Below are 16,514 nucleotides of genomic sequence, written 5' to 3' on the forward strand. Positions count from 1 at the left end.
ATGCAAAAAATAAGCAGTCACTGAATCCCAGATCCCGAAAAATGAGAACGCTACGGGTCACAGAAAATGGAGCAAAAAGTGTGGCACTGTTTTTGCAAAAACTTCTGTTTTCTTTTAACCCCATAGATAAAAGTAAAAGTATACAAGTTTGGTGTGTACAAACTCGTACCAACCTGAGGCATCATAGTGATACATCAGTGTTAAATATAGTAAACACGGGAAATAAAATATCCCAAAAACAATCATGGAATTGCACTTTTTTTTTTTTATTTTTTCGCACTTAGAATTTTTTTTCCATTTACAGTACACTATATGGTAAAACTCATGTTATCCTTCAAAAGTACAACTTGTCCCGCAAGAAATAAGCCCTTATATGGCAAGATTGACGGAAAAATAAAACAATTACAGCTCTTGGAAGAAGAACAAAAAATGCAAAATCAGCCAGGGGTGAAGAGGTTAAAATACAGTTCCCCTGCTCTGTACACATTACACACAGCTCTGCTCCTGCCCAGCAGAGTCCTGCAGACACTTAGCAGAGCCCCCTGGAGCAGCCCCTGATCATGTGACTGATCACATGACGTTGACATCACACAGGTCCTGTGAGCACAGGCGGTGCCGGCTCTGAGGTGGAGGTCAGTGCGTGTTCTCCGAGCTCCAGACATCTCCTCACCCGAACTACAGGAGAGAGCGACAGACCCCGCACTACACATGAGGGAGAGAGAGCGACAGACCCCCGCACTACACATGGGGGAGAGAGAGCGACAGACCCCGCACTACACATGAGGGAGAGAGAGAGACAGACCCCGCACTACACATGAGGGAGAGAGAGCGACAGACCCCGCACTACACATGAGGGAGAGAGAGCGACAGACCCCGCACTACACATGAGGGAGAGAGAGCGACAGACCCCGCACTACACATGAGGGAGAGAGACCCCGCACTACACATGAGGGAGAGAGCAACAGACCCCGCACTACACATGAGGGAGAGAGCGACAGACCCCACACTACACATGAGGGAGAGAGAGCGACAGACCCCACACTACACATGAGGGAGAGAGAGCGACAGACCCCACACTACACATGAGGGAGAGAGAGACAGACCCCACACTACACATGAGGGAGAGAGAGCGACAGACCCCGCACTACACATGAGGGAGAGAGAGCGACAGACCCCGCACTACACATGAGGGAGAGAGAGCGACAGACCCCACACTACACATGAGGGAGAGAGAGACAGACCCCACACTACACATGAGGGAGAGAGAGCGACAGACCCCGCACTACACATGAGGGAGAGAGAGAGCGACAGACCCCGCACTACACATGAGGGAGAGAGAGCGACAGACCCCGCACTACACATGAGGGAGAGAGAGCGACAGACCCTGCACTACACATGAGGGAGAGAGAGCGACAGACCCCGCACTACACATGAGGGAGAGAGAGCGACAGACCCCGCACTACACATGAGGGAGAGAGAGCGACAAACCCCGCACTACACATGAGGGAGAGAGAGCGACAAACCCCGCACTACACATGAGGGAGAGAGAGCGACAGACCCCACACTACACATGAGGGAGAGAGAGACAGACCCCACACTACACATGAGGGAGAGAGAGCGACAGACCCCGCACTACACATGAGGGAGAGAGAGAGCGACAGACCCCGCACTACACATGAGGGAGAGAGAGCGACAGACCCCGCACTACACATGAGGGAGAGAGAGCGACAGACCCTGCACTACACATGAGGGAGAGAGCGACAGACCCCGCACTACACATGAGGGAGAGAGAGAGCGACAGACCCCGCACTACACATGAGGGAGAGAGAGCGACAGACCCCGCACTACACATGAGGGAGAGAGAGCGACAGACCCTGCACTACACATGAGGGAGAGAGCGACAGACCCCGCACTACACATGGGGGAGAGAGAGCGACAGACCCCGCACTACACATGAGGGAGAGAGAGAGACAGACCCCGCACTACACATGAGGGAGAGAGAGAGACAGACCCCGCACTACACATGAGGGAGAGAGAGAGCGACAGACCCCGCACTACACATGAGAGAGAGAGCGACAGACCCCGCACTACACATGAGGGAGAGAGCGACAGACCCCGCACTACACATGAGGGAGAGAGAGCGACAGACCCCGCACTACACATGAGGGAGAGAGAGCGACAGACCCCGCACTACACATGAGGGAGAGAGAGAGACAGACCCCGCACTACACATGGGGAGAGAGAGAGCGACAGACCTCGCACTACACATGAGGGAGAGAGCGACAGACCCCGCACTACACATGGGGGAGAAAGCGACAGACCCCGCACTACACATGGGGGAGAGAGAGCGACAGACCCCGCACTACACATGAGGGAGAGAGAGCGACAGACCCCGCACTACACATGAGGGAGAGAGAGAGCGACAGACCCCGCACTACACATGAGGGAGAGAGAGCGACAGACCCCGCACTACACATGAGGGAGAGAGAGCGACAGACCCCGCACTACACATGAGGGAGAGAGAGCGACAGACCCCGCACTACACATGAGGGAGAGAGAGCGACAGACCCCGCACTACACATGAGGGAGAGAGAGAGAGACAGACCCCGCACTACACATGGGGGAGAGAGCGCGACAGACCCCGCACTACACATGGGGGAGAGTGCGACAGACCTCGCACTACACATGGGGGAGAGAGCGACAGACCCCGCACTACACATGAGGGAGAGAGCGACAGACCCCGCACTACACATGGGGGAGAAAGCGACAGACCCCGCACTACACATGGGGGAGAGAGCGACAGACCCCGCACTACACATGGGGGAGAGAGAGCGACAGACCCCACACTACACATGGGGGAGAGAGCGACAGACCCCGCACTACACATGGGGGAGAGAGAGCGACAGACCCCGCACTACACATGGGGGAGAGAGCGACAGACCCCGCACTACACATGGGGGAGAGAGAGCGACAGACTCGCACTACACATGAGGGAGAGAGAGAGACAGACCCCGCACTACACATGGGGGAGAGAGCGCGACAGACCCCGCACTACACATGGGGGAGAGAGCGACAGACCCCGCACTACACATGGGGGAGAGAGAGCGACAGACCCCGCACTACACATGGAGGAGAGAGAGCGACAGACCCCCGCACTACACATGAGGGAGAGAGAGAGACAGACCCCGCACTACACATGGGGGAGAGAGCGCGACAGACCCCGCACTACACATGGGGGAGAGAGCGACAGACCCCGCACTACACATGGGGGAGAGAGAGCGACAGACCCCGCACTACACATGGAGGAGAGAGAGCGACAGACCCCGCACTACACATGGAGGAGAGAGAGCGACAGACCCCGCACTACACATGGGGGAGAGAGAGCGACAGACCCTGCACTACACATGGGGGAGAGAGAGCGACAGACCCTGCAATACAGGGGAGAGCGACAGACCCTGCACTACACATGGGGGAGAGAGAGCGACAGACCATGCACTACAGGAGAGAGTGACAGACCCCGCACTACACATGAGGGAGAGAGAGCCAGACCCCGCACTACACATGAGGGAGAGAGAGCGACAGACCCCGCACTACACATGAGGGGGAGAGAGCCAGACCCCGCACTACACATAGGGGAGAGAGAGAGCGACAGAGCCCGCACTACACATTGGCGGAGAGAGAGTGCAACAGACCCCGCACTACACATGGGGGAGAGAGAGCGACAGAACCCCACAATACACATGAGGAAGAGAGAGAGCGACAGACCCCGCACTACACATGAGGGAGAGAGAGAGCGACAGACCCCGCACTACACATGAGGAGAGAGAGCGACAGACCCCGCACTACACATGAGGAGAGAGAGACAGACCCCGCACTACACATGAGGGAGAGAGAGAGCGACAGACCCTGCACTACACATGAGGGAGAGAGAGAGCGACAGACCCCGCACTACACATGAGGAGAGAGAGCGACAGACCCTGCACTACACATGAGGGAAAGAGCGACAGACCCTGTTAGATAAATGTGTGTTAGAATAACAAAAAAAACTTGGTAAATCCCCTGTTTCTCCGCACTGATGTCCCTGTGATCCTCTTCAATCCCATATACTTCCACAGATGTCATGTGAAGGCACCACAGCCTTTAACCTCAAGATTGAAGAAGCCTCCTTGACAAATTATTTAACTTATCAGTATAGAGAATGCAACATTTACACTGCACATCCGCTCACAAGTTTCTCCTTTCTCCTCTGGTTAATTTTTTTGTTTTTGATTTTTTTTATTTTTTTTTTATAACCTGTTTAGTTTGTAATTATTTTTTCATGTAAATTTTTCCTGATGTCTTCATCAAGGATGAATAAGGACAGAGACAAGATGGCGGAGAGGATATTGACTCTCACCCTGGAGATAATCTTCCATCTTACAGGAGAGGTGAGAGGCTCTGATGTCATCACATTACATCATTATCTATGGGAATAACAGAGGATATGACCGGGGAGGTGAGAGGTTCTGATGTCATCACATTACATCATTATCTATGGGAATAACAGAGGATATGACCGGGGAGGTGAGAGGTGCTGATGTCATCACATTACATCATTATCTATGGGAATAACAGAGGATATGACCGGGGAGGTGAGAGGTGCTGATGTCATCACATTACATCATTATCTATGGGAATAACAGAGAATATGACCAGGGAGGTGAGAGGTTCTGATGTCATCACATTACATCATTATCTATAGGAATAACAGAGGATATGACTGGGGAGATGAAAGGCTCTGATGTCATCACATTACATCATTATCTATGGGAATAACAGAAGATATGACCGGGGAGGTGAGAGGTTCTGATGTCATCACATTACATCATTATCTATGGGGATAACAGAGGACATGACCGGGGAGGTGAGAGGTTCTGATGTCATCACATTACATCATTATCTATAGGAATAACAGAGGATATGACTGGGGAGATGAGAGGCTCTGATGTCATCACATTACATCATTATCTATGGGGATAACAGAGGATATGACCGGGGAGGTGAGAGGCTCTGATGTCATCACATTACATCATTATCTATGGGAATAACAGAGGATATGACCGGGGAGGTGATATGTGCTGATGTCATCACATTACATCATTATCTATGGGAATAACAGAAGATATGACCGGGGAGGTGAGAGGTTCTGATGTCATCACATTACATCATTATCTATAGAAATAACAGAGGATATGACCGGGGAGGTGAGAGGCTCTGATGTCATCACATTACATCATTATCTATGGGGATAACAGAGGATATGACCGGGGAGGTGAGAGGTTCTGATGTCATCACATTACATCATTATCTATGGGAATAACAGAGGATATGACCGGGGAGGTGAGAGGCTCTGATGTCATCATATTACATCATTATCTATGGGAATAACAGAAGATATGACCGGGGAGGTGAGAGGTTCTGATGTCATCACATTACATCATTATCTATGGGAATAACAGAAGATATGACCGGGGAGGTGAGAGGTTCTGATGTCATCACATTACATCATTATCTATGGGAATAACAGAGGATATGACCGGGGAGGTGATATGTGCTGATGTCATCACATTACATCATTATCTATGGGAATAACAGAGAATATGACCGGGGAGGTGAGAGGTTCTGATGTCATCACATTACATCATTATCTATGGGAATAACAGAGGATATGACCGGGGAGGTGATATGTGCTGATGTCATCACATTACATCATTATCTATGGGAATAACAGAAGATATGACCGGGGAGGTGATATGTGCTGATGTCATCACATTACATCATTATCTATGGGAATAACAGAGGATATGACCGGGGAGGTGAGAGGTTCTGATGTCATCACATTACATCATTATCTATGGGAATAACAGAGGATATGACCGGGGAGGTGAGAGGTTCTGATGTCATCACATTACATCATTATCTATGGGGATAACAGAGGATATGACCGGGGAGGTGAGAGGTTCTGATGTCATCACATTACACCATTATCTATGGGGATAACAGAAGATATGACCGGGGAGGTGAGAGGTTCTGATGTCATCACATTACATCATTATCTATGGGAATAACAGAGGATATGACCGGGGAGGTGAGAGGTTCTGATGTCATCACATTACATCATTATCTATAGGAATAACAGAGGATATGACCGGGGAGGTGATAGGTTCTGATATCATCATATTGTTAAGGTGAACTCTTAACCAGAGATCACTAGTTGCCTACTGCCTGGCCGAATTGGTATATACCAAGTGCATGCATAAAAGAATCCACACCAGACACAGTCGGATGTGTAATCTCTTCTTGGTCACAGTAAAGATGGCACCAAAAACAGACAGAGAAGAGCATGCGTCCTCTTGATATAGGCTAGGGGCGTACACAAGTTCAGATATGCACATTTAGTGGGACAGTTCATGGGCTAGCGAATGGGGAGATCCGTGTTGCTGTTGATGGGCGGGTCTGACTCCAGTGGATGAAACCATGACGATGGGAGGGACGTCATCTGGTGCATCCATGCTGATGGTTTGGTCTGTGATTTCCAGCTTGACCAGAGGTCTTCCCTTATATGGAGGTCTTCTTTCATCTGGACATTCCTTGCATTCCAAGCAAGGTGTGGATAACAGGAAATAGCGGCCATCTTTATATCTGTGTCATGTATATGATCTGAAACCTGAATTATGTAAGGCAAATCGATATTTCCCACAATCCCTTGTCAAGAGGTTAATTAAGTATTTAATCTTATGGCTCTCCTCAACAACATTACATCATTATCTATGGGAATAACAGAGGATATGACCGGGGAGGTGAGAGGTTCTGATGTCATCACATTACATCATTATCTATAGGAATAACAGAGGATATGACCGGGGAGGTGATAGGTTCTGATATCATCATATTACATCATTATCTATAGGAATATCAGAGGATATGACCAGGGAGGTGAGAGGTTCTGATGTCATTGTGACGCCCTGGCAAAACCAGGTAGTCACAGTTAGGCTCCCTCATTACACCGTTCCCTCATTAGGAAACATACAGCCAACCAGAAACCCTAGTCACCCCCCCCCCCCTTAGGGAAAGATAGACACACCAGTGGGCGTGACCAGAAGGTTGGGACATGCCCACCCAGGGGTCCAGACAGCCCAGGGCGGGAAAACAGTGAGTGGAGTGTTGAAGTTCAGTTTGGAGAGGAGTGTGGGCTGGAGCTAAGTGTAGCTCCAGCAGGAAAGTTCAAGTTGAACGGTACCAGGGTAGGAGCCCTGGTGCTACTGGCTAGGAGGCAGATGGTGGTTTCCGTCAGCAGGAGACAGGAAGGCGGCTCGGCAGAACCGAGGTGGACTGAGACAGGGTTGTAGCCCGCCGGTACCGACACGTGGAACCGATTTGGAAACCGTAGCACAAAGGGGGGTACTCGGACCCTGAAGCCAGAAACTGGAAACAAGCGGACTGGTTAATTAACAGATTGAGGCCAGGACTAGAGGTCCTGTCCCACCAAAAGTCCCTCATAGAAGACAACAGCCCACCGATTAGGGATAAGAGGTCACTGCCAGGGTCCAAAGATCCCATGGGCCAGCGTCTGCGGGCACAGCTCCTTAGGCCACATCCAGCCGGGAGCGGACTCCTGAGTTTCACACTAGGAAAGTCCACCTTACACAAAGCAGTGCAGGAAAAGGATAGAGACCACCAGCCGGGTGGGGACCTGAACGCAACCGGCCGCGGCATCGGCCACCATCACCTTGGTTTACCAGAGACTTGTGTGTTTCACTACCAGTGAGTACACCAGCACACCCTGCGGTCGCTATCCCCTGCCCCGGGTGCCCCATAACAGCAGCGGTGGTGTCCCACCTCACCACACACCATTGGTGGCGTCACAAACTTATTACGGCCTAGCCCGTACATCTACGTCCCCCCATTTATTCGGCGTGACTGCGAGACCCCCGGGTCCGGAGACCCTCGAGTCACCACCCCTGAAGGCCCGGACCTGAGCACCGCCGGCTGCTGGCACGGGGGCGGCACATCATCACATTACATCATTATCTATGGGAATAACAGAGGATATGATTAGGGAGGTGATGGACTCTGGAAATGTCTGTAGTGATGTTATTAATGTCTCCACACTCAGGATTACACAGTAGTGAAGATCTCTAGTGATCGCTGTCAGGCCCCTGTGCCTGAAGGACGGGGAGGAACCCTGAGCCCAATCCCGGGGCCTCCATCTCACTCCCGGATACATGAGGACATCAATGACCAGAAGATCCTAGAACTCACCAACAAGATGCTTGAGCTGCTGACTGGAGAGGTGACACTGCTGGGACATTATACAGGACAGCACTGGAGGATTCTGGGTGATGACGGTATCATTGTGTTGTCAGGTTCCTATAAGGTGTCAGGACTTCACCGTCTATTTCTCCATGGAGGAATGGGAGTATCTAGAAGGACACAAGGAGCGGTACAAGGAGGTGATGATGGAGGAGCACCAGCCCTGCACATCACCAGGTAATAGACAGGACTGAATACACCCGGCCTATAATTATCTGTATGTAATAATGATGTCCGTCCTGTCTGCGTCTCCTGCAGGTCTCTCCAGTACGAGGACGACCCCAGAGAGATGTCCCGCTCCTCCTCCTCCTCCACAGGATCCTCAGGTAGATGGAGATCTCCCCTATGAGGTGTAGACGGCTGTGACCTCCTTGTGGTCAGTCTTGTTTTCTCCTCCAGTATTAGATGTTTTATACTTGTGTAATGAGAGCGGTGGAGACGGCAGGATCACAGCTGACCACAGACCTCACATGTCCGGATCTTATCACCATTATTCCCAGGGACCTTTACAGTATTTTGTTTTGCAGCTTTTGGATCCGGATAAAGATCTGAACAATATTAATTCTCCAGAGAGAAATGTGAGGGGTGATCAGCGGAGTAACGAGGAGATTCCTACAGATCACCGCCCCGGTGAGTACAGACCACCCAATAATGCACACAAGTCACACATTTCTCCTTTTCTTAGTATCAATCTATTTTTTTCAGCTGTCGGGATAGTAACATGTCCATTCAATATACTGTTATTTGTGATATAACAGGTCGTGCATTGATAATACGGATGGACATATACGGCTGAACATGAAATCTTCCTATGTGACCGCAGTCAATTTCTTCTTCATCTGTTGTTACTTCTAATAAAGGAAAAATGTTTTTCAAATTTTGTGATAAGAAACCATTAGCTAAAAGAATTCAAAACATGAAGACATAAATCTAAACCAAAAGAGATCATGGATCATCTTCTCATCAGGGACCATGAGAAAGAAACTAGATCATCATTAACATGTAACAAACCGCATTGTTAGCGTGAAAGACGACTTTCACCTGTCACTAAATCACAAGTGTCCAGCTCCGCTGTTGAGCATTATTAATTTAATATATTTATTGTTATAAATTCGCCATACGGTTCCAGATATACTAGTTTTTGTACTTACTGCTAAATTTAAACTTGTTTATCAAGGATTCATGGTTCACATGATTCTCTGGGGGCGTCTGTAGGCTGATCAGCTGTTTCCTGTGTGCTCAGTGACTGCACTTCTCCTCAGTATTTACCTCACTGCTCCTCTGCCCTATCAGCTGGTTCCTGTGTGCTCAGTGACAGCACTTCTCCTCACTGTTTACCTCACTGCTCCTCTGCCCTGTCAGCTGGTTCCTGTGTGCTCAGTGACCGCACTGCTCCTTAGTATTTACTTCACTGCTCCTCTGCCCTGTCAGCTGGTTCCTGTGTGCTCAGTGACAGCACTTCTCCTTAGTATTTACCTCACTGCTCCTCTGCCCTGTCAGCTGGTTCCTGTGTGCTTAGTGACAGCACTTCTCCTTAGTATTTACCTCACTGCTCCTCTGCCCTGTCAGCTGGTTCCTGTGTGCTCAGTGACAGCACTTCTCCTCCGTATTTACCGCACTGCTCCTCTGCCCTGTCAGCTGGTTCCTGTGTGCTCAGTGACAGCACTTCTCCTCCGTATTTACCGCACTGCTCCTCTGCCGTGTCAGCTGGTTCCTGTGTGCTCAGTGACCGCACTGCTCCTCAGAGTTTACACTCACTGCTCCTCTGCCCTGTCAGCTGGTTCCTGTGTGCTCAGTGACAGCACTTCTCCTTAGTATTTACCTCACTGCTCCTCTGCCCTGTCAGCTGGTTCCTGTGTGCTCAGTGACAGCACTTCTCCTCCGTATTTACCGCACTGCTCCTCTGCCCTGTCAGCTGGTTCCTGTGTGCTCAGTGACCGTACTGCTCCTTAGTATTCACTTCACTGCTCCTCTGCCCTGTCAGCTGGTTCCTGTGTGCTCAGTGACAGCACTTCTCCTTAGTATTTACCTCACTGCTCCTCTGCCCTGTCAGCTGGTTCCTGTGTGCTCAGTGACAGCACTTCTCCGTATTTACCGCACTGCTCCTCTGCCGTGTCAGCTGTTTCCTGTGTGCTCAGTGACTGCACTTCTCCTCAGTATTTACCTCACTGCTCATCTGTCCTGTTAGCTGGTTCCTGTGTGCTTAGTGGCCACACTTCTCCTCAGTGTTTACCTCACTGCTCCTCTGCCCCAGGGAGTCAGCTGGTCCCTGTGTGCTCTGTGGTGGAACTTCTCAGTGTTTACCTCGCTGCTCCTCTGCCCTGTCAGCTGGTTCCGGTGTGCTTAGTGGCCACATTTCTCCTCAGTGTTTACCTCACTGCTCCTCTGCCCTGTTAGCTGGTTCCTGTTTGCTTAGTGGCCACACTTCTCCTCAGTGTTTACCTCACTGCTCCTCTGCCCCATCAGCTGTTTTCTATTCTTGCTGAATTATAGTATTTTCTGCCAGAAAAATTCAATATGTGGAGAAGTTATTCTCCTCAAATGTAATGTCCCTTATTACATTCTTGGGTTTCTCTAGACCCCAGAGCTTATTAAACGTAATATTTAAAAATTAATACAAATCTTCATTCACCTCATTGCTCACATCGCCGGCCCCTCTGCTACTCACCGCTACTCACTTACCGATCCTCATGGTATCTTCAGATTGGTGTTTGTGGCACTGAAATCCTTGGGCCTTCAGGTTTTACTAGGCATGGGAGGTGTAAAGGCTACATAATGGGCCGCAATCTTTGCAGACACATGGCCAGAACCCTCATGGGCCTTGAAGACTCTCTTTATTTTATTGTCAATCTTGCCATATGAGGGCTTATTTTTTTTGCAGGATGAGTTGTACTTTTAAAAGAAACCTTGAAATGTACTGGTTGGGAATTGTATCGTAATTGACTCAGATTGGTGTGATTCCATGTTTATTGTTAAATAAAGAATTTAAAAAAAAAAAATAAAAGAAACCTTGAGTTTTACCAAATAGTGTACTGGAAAATGGCAAAAAAAATCCAAGTGCAGAAAAATTGCAGAAAAAAATGCGATTGCACGATTGTTTTTGGGATATTATATTCCCCATGTTCACTATATCTTAAAACTGATGTGTCAGTGTGATGCATCAGGTCCAGTTCGTAGACACCAAACATGTATAGGTTTACTTTTATCTAAAGAGTTAAAAAAAAATCATACATTTGTCCAATAAAAGTGGCTCACTTTTTGCACCATTTTGACTTGTAGCGTTCTCATGTTTCAGGATATATGGCTCAGTGATGGCTTATTTTTTTGCGTTTTGAGCTGACATTTTTTAATGGTACCATTTTTGCACAGATGCTACTTTTTGATAACCTGCATTTTGCGCAAAATTAGCAATGACCAAAAAAAACGTAATTTCGGCGTTTGGAATTTTTTTTGCCCTTACGCTGTTTACTGATCAGATTAGTTGATTTTATATTTTCATCTGGCATTTCCAAACACGGTGATACCAAATATGTGTGTGTGTGTGTGTGTGTGTGTATATATATATATACACAGTTAGGTCCAGAAATATTTGGACAGTGACACAATTTTCGCGAGTTGGGCTCTGCATGCCACCACATTGGATTTGAAATGAAACCTCTACAACAGAATTCAAGTGCAGATTGTATCGTTTAATTTGAAGGTTTGAACAAAAATATCTGATAGAAATTGTAGGAATTGTACACATTTCTTTACAAACACTCCACATTTTAGGAGGTCAAAAGTAATTGGACAAATAAACCAAACCCAAAAAAAAAAATTTTATTTTCAATATTTTGTTGCGAATCCTTTGGAGGCAATCACTGCCTTAAGTCTGGAACCCATGGACATCACCAAACGCTGGGTTTCCTCCTTCTTAATGGCTGTTTGTGGGTCTTTCCGTCTTAAGTCTGGATTTGAGCAAGTGAAATTCATGCTCAATTGGGTTAAGATCTGGTGATTGACTTGGCCATTGCAGAATGTTCCACTTTTTTGCACTCATGAACTCCTGGGTAGCTTTGGCTGTATGCTTGGGGTCATTGTCCATCTGTACTATGAAGCGCCGTCCGATCAACTTTGCAGCATTTGGCAGAATCTGGGCTGAAAGTATATCCCGGTACACTTCAGAATTCATCCGGCTACTCTTGTCTGCTGTTATGTCATCAATAAACACAAGTGACCCAGTGCCATTGAAAGCCATGCATGCCCATGCCATCACGTTGTCTCCACCATGTTTTACAGAGGATGTGGTGTGCCTTGGATCATGTGCCGTTCCCTTTCTTCTCCAAACTTTTTTCTTCCCATCATTCTGGTACAGGTTGATCTTGGTCTCATCTGTCCATAGAATACTTTTCCAGAACTGAGCTGGCTTCATGAGGTGTTTTTCAGCAAATTTAACTCTGGCCTGTCTATTTTTGGAATTGATGAATGGTTTGCATCTAGATGTGAACCCTTTGTATTTACTTTCATGGAGTCTTCTCTTTACTGTTGACTTAGAGACAGATACACCTACTTCACTGAGAGTGTTCTGGACTTCAGTTGATGTTGTGAACGGGTTCTTCTTCACCAAAGAAAGTATGCGGCGATCATCCACCACTGTTGTCATCCGTGGACGCCCAGGCCTTTTTGAGTTCCCAAGCTCACCAGTCAATTCCTTTTTTCTCAATGTACCCGACTGTTGATTTTGCTACTCCAAGCATGTCTGCTATCTCTCTGATGGATTTTTTCTTTTTTTTCAGCCTCAGGATGTTCTGCTTCACCTCAATTGAGAGTTCCTTAGACCGCATGTTGTCTGGTCACAGCAACAGCTTCCAAATGCAAAACCACACACCTGTAATCAACCCCAGACCTTTTAACTACTTCATTGATTACAGGTTAACGAGGGAGACGCCTTCAGAGTTAATTGCAGCCCTTAGAGTCCCTTGTCCAATTACTTTTGGTCCCTTGAAAAAGAGGAGGCTATGCATTACAGAGCTATGATTCCTAAACCCTTTCTCCGATTTGGATGTGAAAACTCTCATATTGCAGCTGGGAGTGTGCACTTTCAGCCCATATTATATATATAATTGTATTTCTGAACATGTTTTTGTAAACAGCTAAAATAACAAAACTTGTGTCACTGTCCAAATATTTCTGGACCTAACTGTATATATATATATATATATTATATATTATATATGTGTGTGTATATATATATATATATATAATATATATATATATATATGTATTTATATATATATATAATATTTATTTGTATTTATTTATTTTTTTTAACCCTTTAATTTTCAATGGGGCGAATGGGGAATGATTTGAACTTTTTTTTTTTATTTTTTTTTTAAATTTTTTAAAACGTTTTTTAATTCTACTAATCCCCCTAGGGGGCTATAAGGATCAGCAGTCTGATCGCTGATTCATTTTTCCTGATCAGAGCAGCATCACTCTGAGGAGAAATGCAGTGTTCTTGTTACACCTGATGCTCTGCCCGCTGTACCAGGAACTACGTCATGATAGTGACAGGAGTTATCAGATGACCCGTCACTACTATGGCAGCCATCGGCTCCCCGTGATCATGTCACGGGACCTCTGATAGCACCGGGGAAAGGTGTTTTCCCTGCTGCGGCGCTTTAAATTGCGCTGTCATATCTTGACAATGCGATTTAAGTGATTAACGGGCGCAGGTGGATCGTGGATCCACCTGTACCTGCAAATCACACGTCAGCTGTTCATATCAGCAGACATGTGCTGGGATCACCAATGGCTCACTGCACCAGCTGGTAGTGATCACTCCTTCATGATTTAGGATATACCATTACGTCCTAGGTCTTGAAGGGGTTAATATCTTGGAAAACCAAATTAATAATACCTATATAAAATATACATATTAATTTACATTTTCTATAATTTCTAATAAACACTATCTTATATTTTGGCAGATGACTGTTCTAGGAGCTCAGAGAGATGTTCATCTTCAGATTTGAAAGCCGTTAATCCTAGTATACTTTATCCGTATGAAGATCATGAACTTTACATCCAAGATCTGGCATCTAATCTTACTTATCAAGTCCTATCTCCTGATTCATCGGAGAATGTTGAGCAAAAAAAAAATCACAGAAAAGGTGTTCAACATCAAAAAGCTTACTTAGGGGAGAAGCCATATTCATGTTCAGAATGTGGAAAATGTTTTACTTGGAAATCACGGCTTTCTGCACATCTAAAAACCCACACAGGGGAGAAGCCATTTTCATGTACAGAATGTGGAAAATGTTTTAATTTGAAATCAAAACTTGCTGTACATCTAAAAACTCATACAGGGGTGAAGCCATTTTCATGTTTAGAATGTGGCAAATGTTTTACTTGGAATTCACAGCTTGTTGCACACCTAAAAATTCACACAGGGGAGAAGCCGTATACATGTGTAGAGTGTGGGAAATGTTTTACTTGGAAATCAAAGCTTGTTGTCCATGTAAAAACTCACAAAGGGGAGAAGCCGTATTCATGTTCAGAATGTGGAAAACATTTTACTCAGAAATCGGATCTTGCAAGACATCACAGAATTCACACAGGGGAGCCTTTTTTATGCTCAGAATGTGGAAGATGTTTTACTTGGAAATCACAGTTTCATGCACATCTAAAAAATCACAGAGGGGAGAAGCCATATCCATGTTCAGAATGTGGAAAATGTTTTAATTGGAAATCACATCTTCTTGTACACCTTAAATCTCACACAGGCGAGAAGCCATTTACTTGTTCAGAATGTGGGAAATGTTTTACTCAGAAATCTGGTCTTATTAGGCATCAAATAATTCACACAGGGGAGAGGCCATTTGCATGTTCTCTGTGTGGAAAATGTTTTAATGAAGGGTCCCTTCTAAATGCCCATCAAAGAACTCACACAGGAAAAACATTTTCCTGTTTAGAATGTGGAAAATGTTTTATGCTCAAATCAAATCTTTTTAAACATCAAGAAACTCACACAATGGAGAAACCATTCTCTTGCTCAGAATGTGGAAAATGCTTTGCAAAAAAGTCAGTTCTTGCTAGGCATCAAATTATTCATACAGGTGAAAGACCATTTTCATGTACTCTTTGTGGAAAGTGTTTTAAACAAAAGTCAGTTCTAATTGTACATCAAAGAACTCACAAAGAAAAAACATTCCCATGTCCACAATGTGGGAAATGTTTTAGTCACAAATCAAATCTTTCTAAACATCAAAAAACTCACACAGATGAGAAGCCATTTTCTTGTTCAGAATGTGGGAAATGTTTTGCTAAAAAATCAGTTCTTGTCAGACATCAAATAATTCACACAGGGGAAAAGCCATTTAATTGTTTAGATTGTGGGAAATGTTTTACACAAAAATCAATTCTTGTTAGACATTTGAGAATTCACACAAGATAAATGTCAGTTGTTTAATTAAGAAATGGTACAAAGAAAAATACCATACTTATTTTTGTTCAATGTTGTAAAATAGAATATTATGTATTAATTTATAATTGTATCCCAAAACTTGTCACCAATCAGTAATGAGCTTTTGCTTTTAAACTTCCATGGTTATACGTGGGCTTGTCTTTGTGTTGTCCTTTTGATGGTATGCATTTTTCCTCAGAAACTGAGGAGTTGAGGAAAGAACTGATTTTGTATATAAAATGACTTTTTGAAATTTCTTAAGTTACTTTTAGAGATGAGCGGTTCCGTGGAGGTTTGGTTCGCCAGCAGCAAACGAGCCGAGCCTCCACTGGTTCGAGCTTGACCCTTGATCAAGTCACTGATTGGCAGTTCGAGTCTCTGCCCACATACAGCCAGCCATAAACAGATCACTTCAAGAAGCAGGTGGGCAGGCTTTTTTAAAAAAAAATGTGGCGTTGCACACTACATCTAATTGTGCTGATGTTACCTCCAGTGCGAGCTGTTCAAACACTGCAAGTGGCTAGCACAGGGCTGGCCACCAAGTTTACCTGAGCACAGCATTGCTCGCGCAAGTGAAGTTCACACGTAAAGCGTCCGAATGCCAAATACAAACTTTGATTTTCCAGGTCGCCACATGACAGCACCACAGGAGTTGTCTTTTGACCTCTACAGGGACAGGAAAACACAAGAGGTTAAAAGCACCTCGCACCTCAACCTT

The 16,514-nt window shown here is 46.2% G+C and overlaps 1 protein-coding gene across 1 annotated transcript; it reads left to right on the forward strand.

Annotated features, from left to right (window-relative positions):
* Positions 1–574: 574 nt before the first annotated feature.
* Positions 575–15,908, forward strand: LOC142257084 (uncharacterized). The gene is made up of 7 exons (XM_075329158.1): positions 575–632; positions 4,349–4,427; positions 8,156–8,332; positions 8,406–8,529; positions 8,611–8,678; positions 8,880–8,982; positions 14,322–15,908. Exons 2-7 carry the CDS (start codon positions 4,350–4,352, stop codon positions 15,785–15,787), a joined length of 2,016 nt encoding a protein of 671 aa, XP_075185273.1. The 5' UTR covers positions 575–632; position 4,349; the 3' UTR covers positions 15,788–15,908.
* The last annotated feature ends 606 nt before the right edge of the window (positions 15,909–16,514 follow it).

Source organism: Anomaloglossus baeobatrachus, chromosome 1 (assembly GCF_048569485.1).
Source record: "Anomaloglossus baeobatrachus isolate aAnoBae1 chromosome 1, aAnoBae1.hap1, whole genome shotgun sequence".
In the NCBI taxonomy this organism is placed as follows: Eukaryota; Metazoa; Chordata; class Amphibia; order Anura; family Aromobatidae; genus Anomaloglossus; species Anomaloglossus baeobatrachus.

What these genes read in the sequence shown, in the direction of transcription:
- LOC142257084 (XM_075329158.1), top strand. Translation starts at nt 4,350, where the DNA reads ATGAATAAGGACAGAGACAAGATGGCGGAGAGGATATTGACTCTCACC. An exon ending in TCTTCCATCTTACAGGAGAG is followed by an intron (nt 4,428 to 8,155) that starts GTGAGAGGCTCT and finishes CTCCACACTCAG; the next exon opens with GATTACACAGTAGTGAAGAT. An exon ending in CTCCTCCACAGGATCCTCAG is followed by an intron (nt 8,679 to 8,879) that starts GTAGATGGAGAT and finishes TTTGTTTTGCAG; the next exon opens with CTTTTGGATCCGGATAAAGA.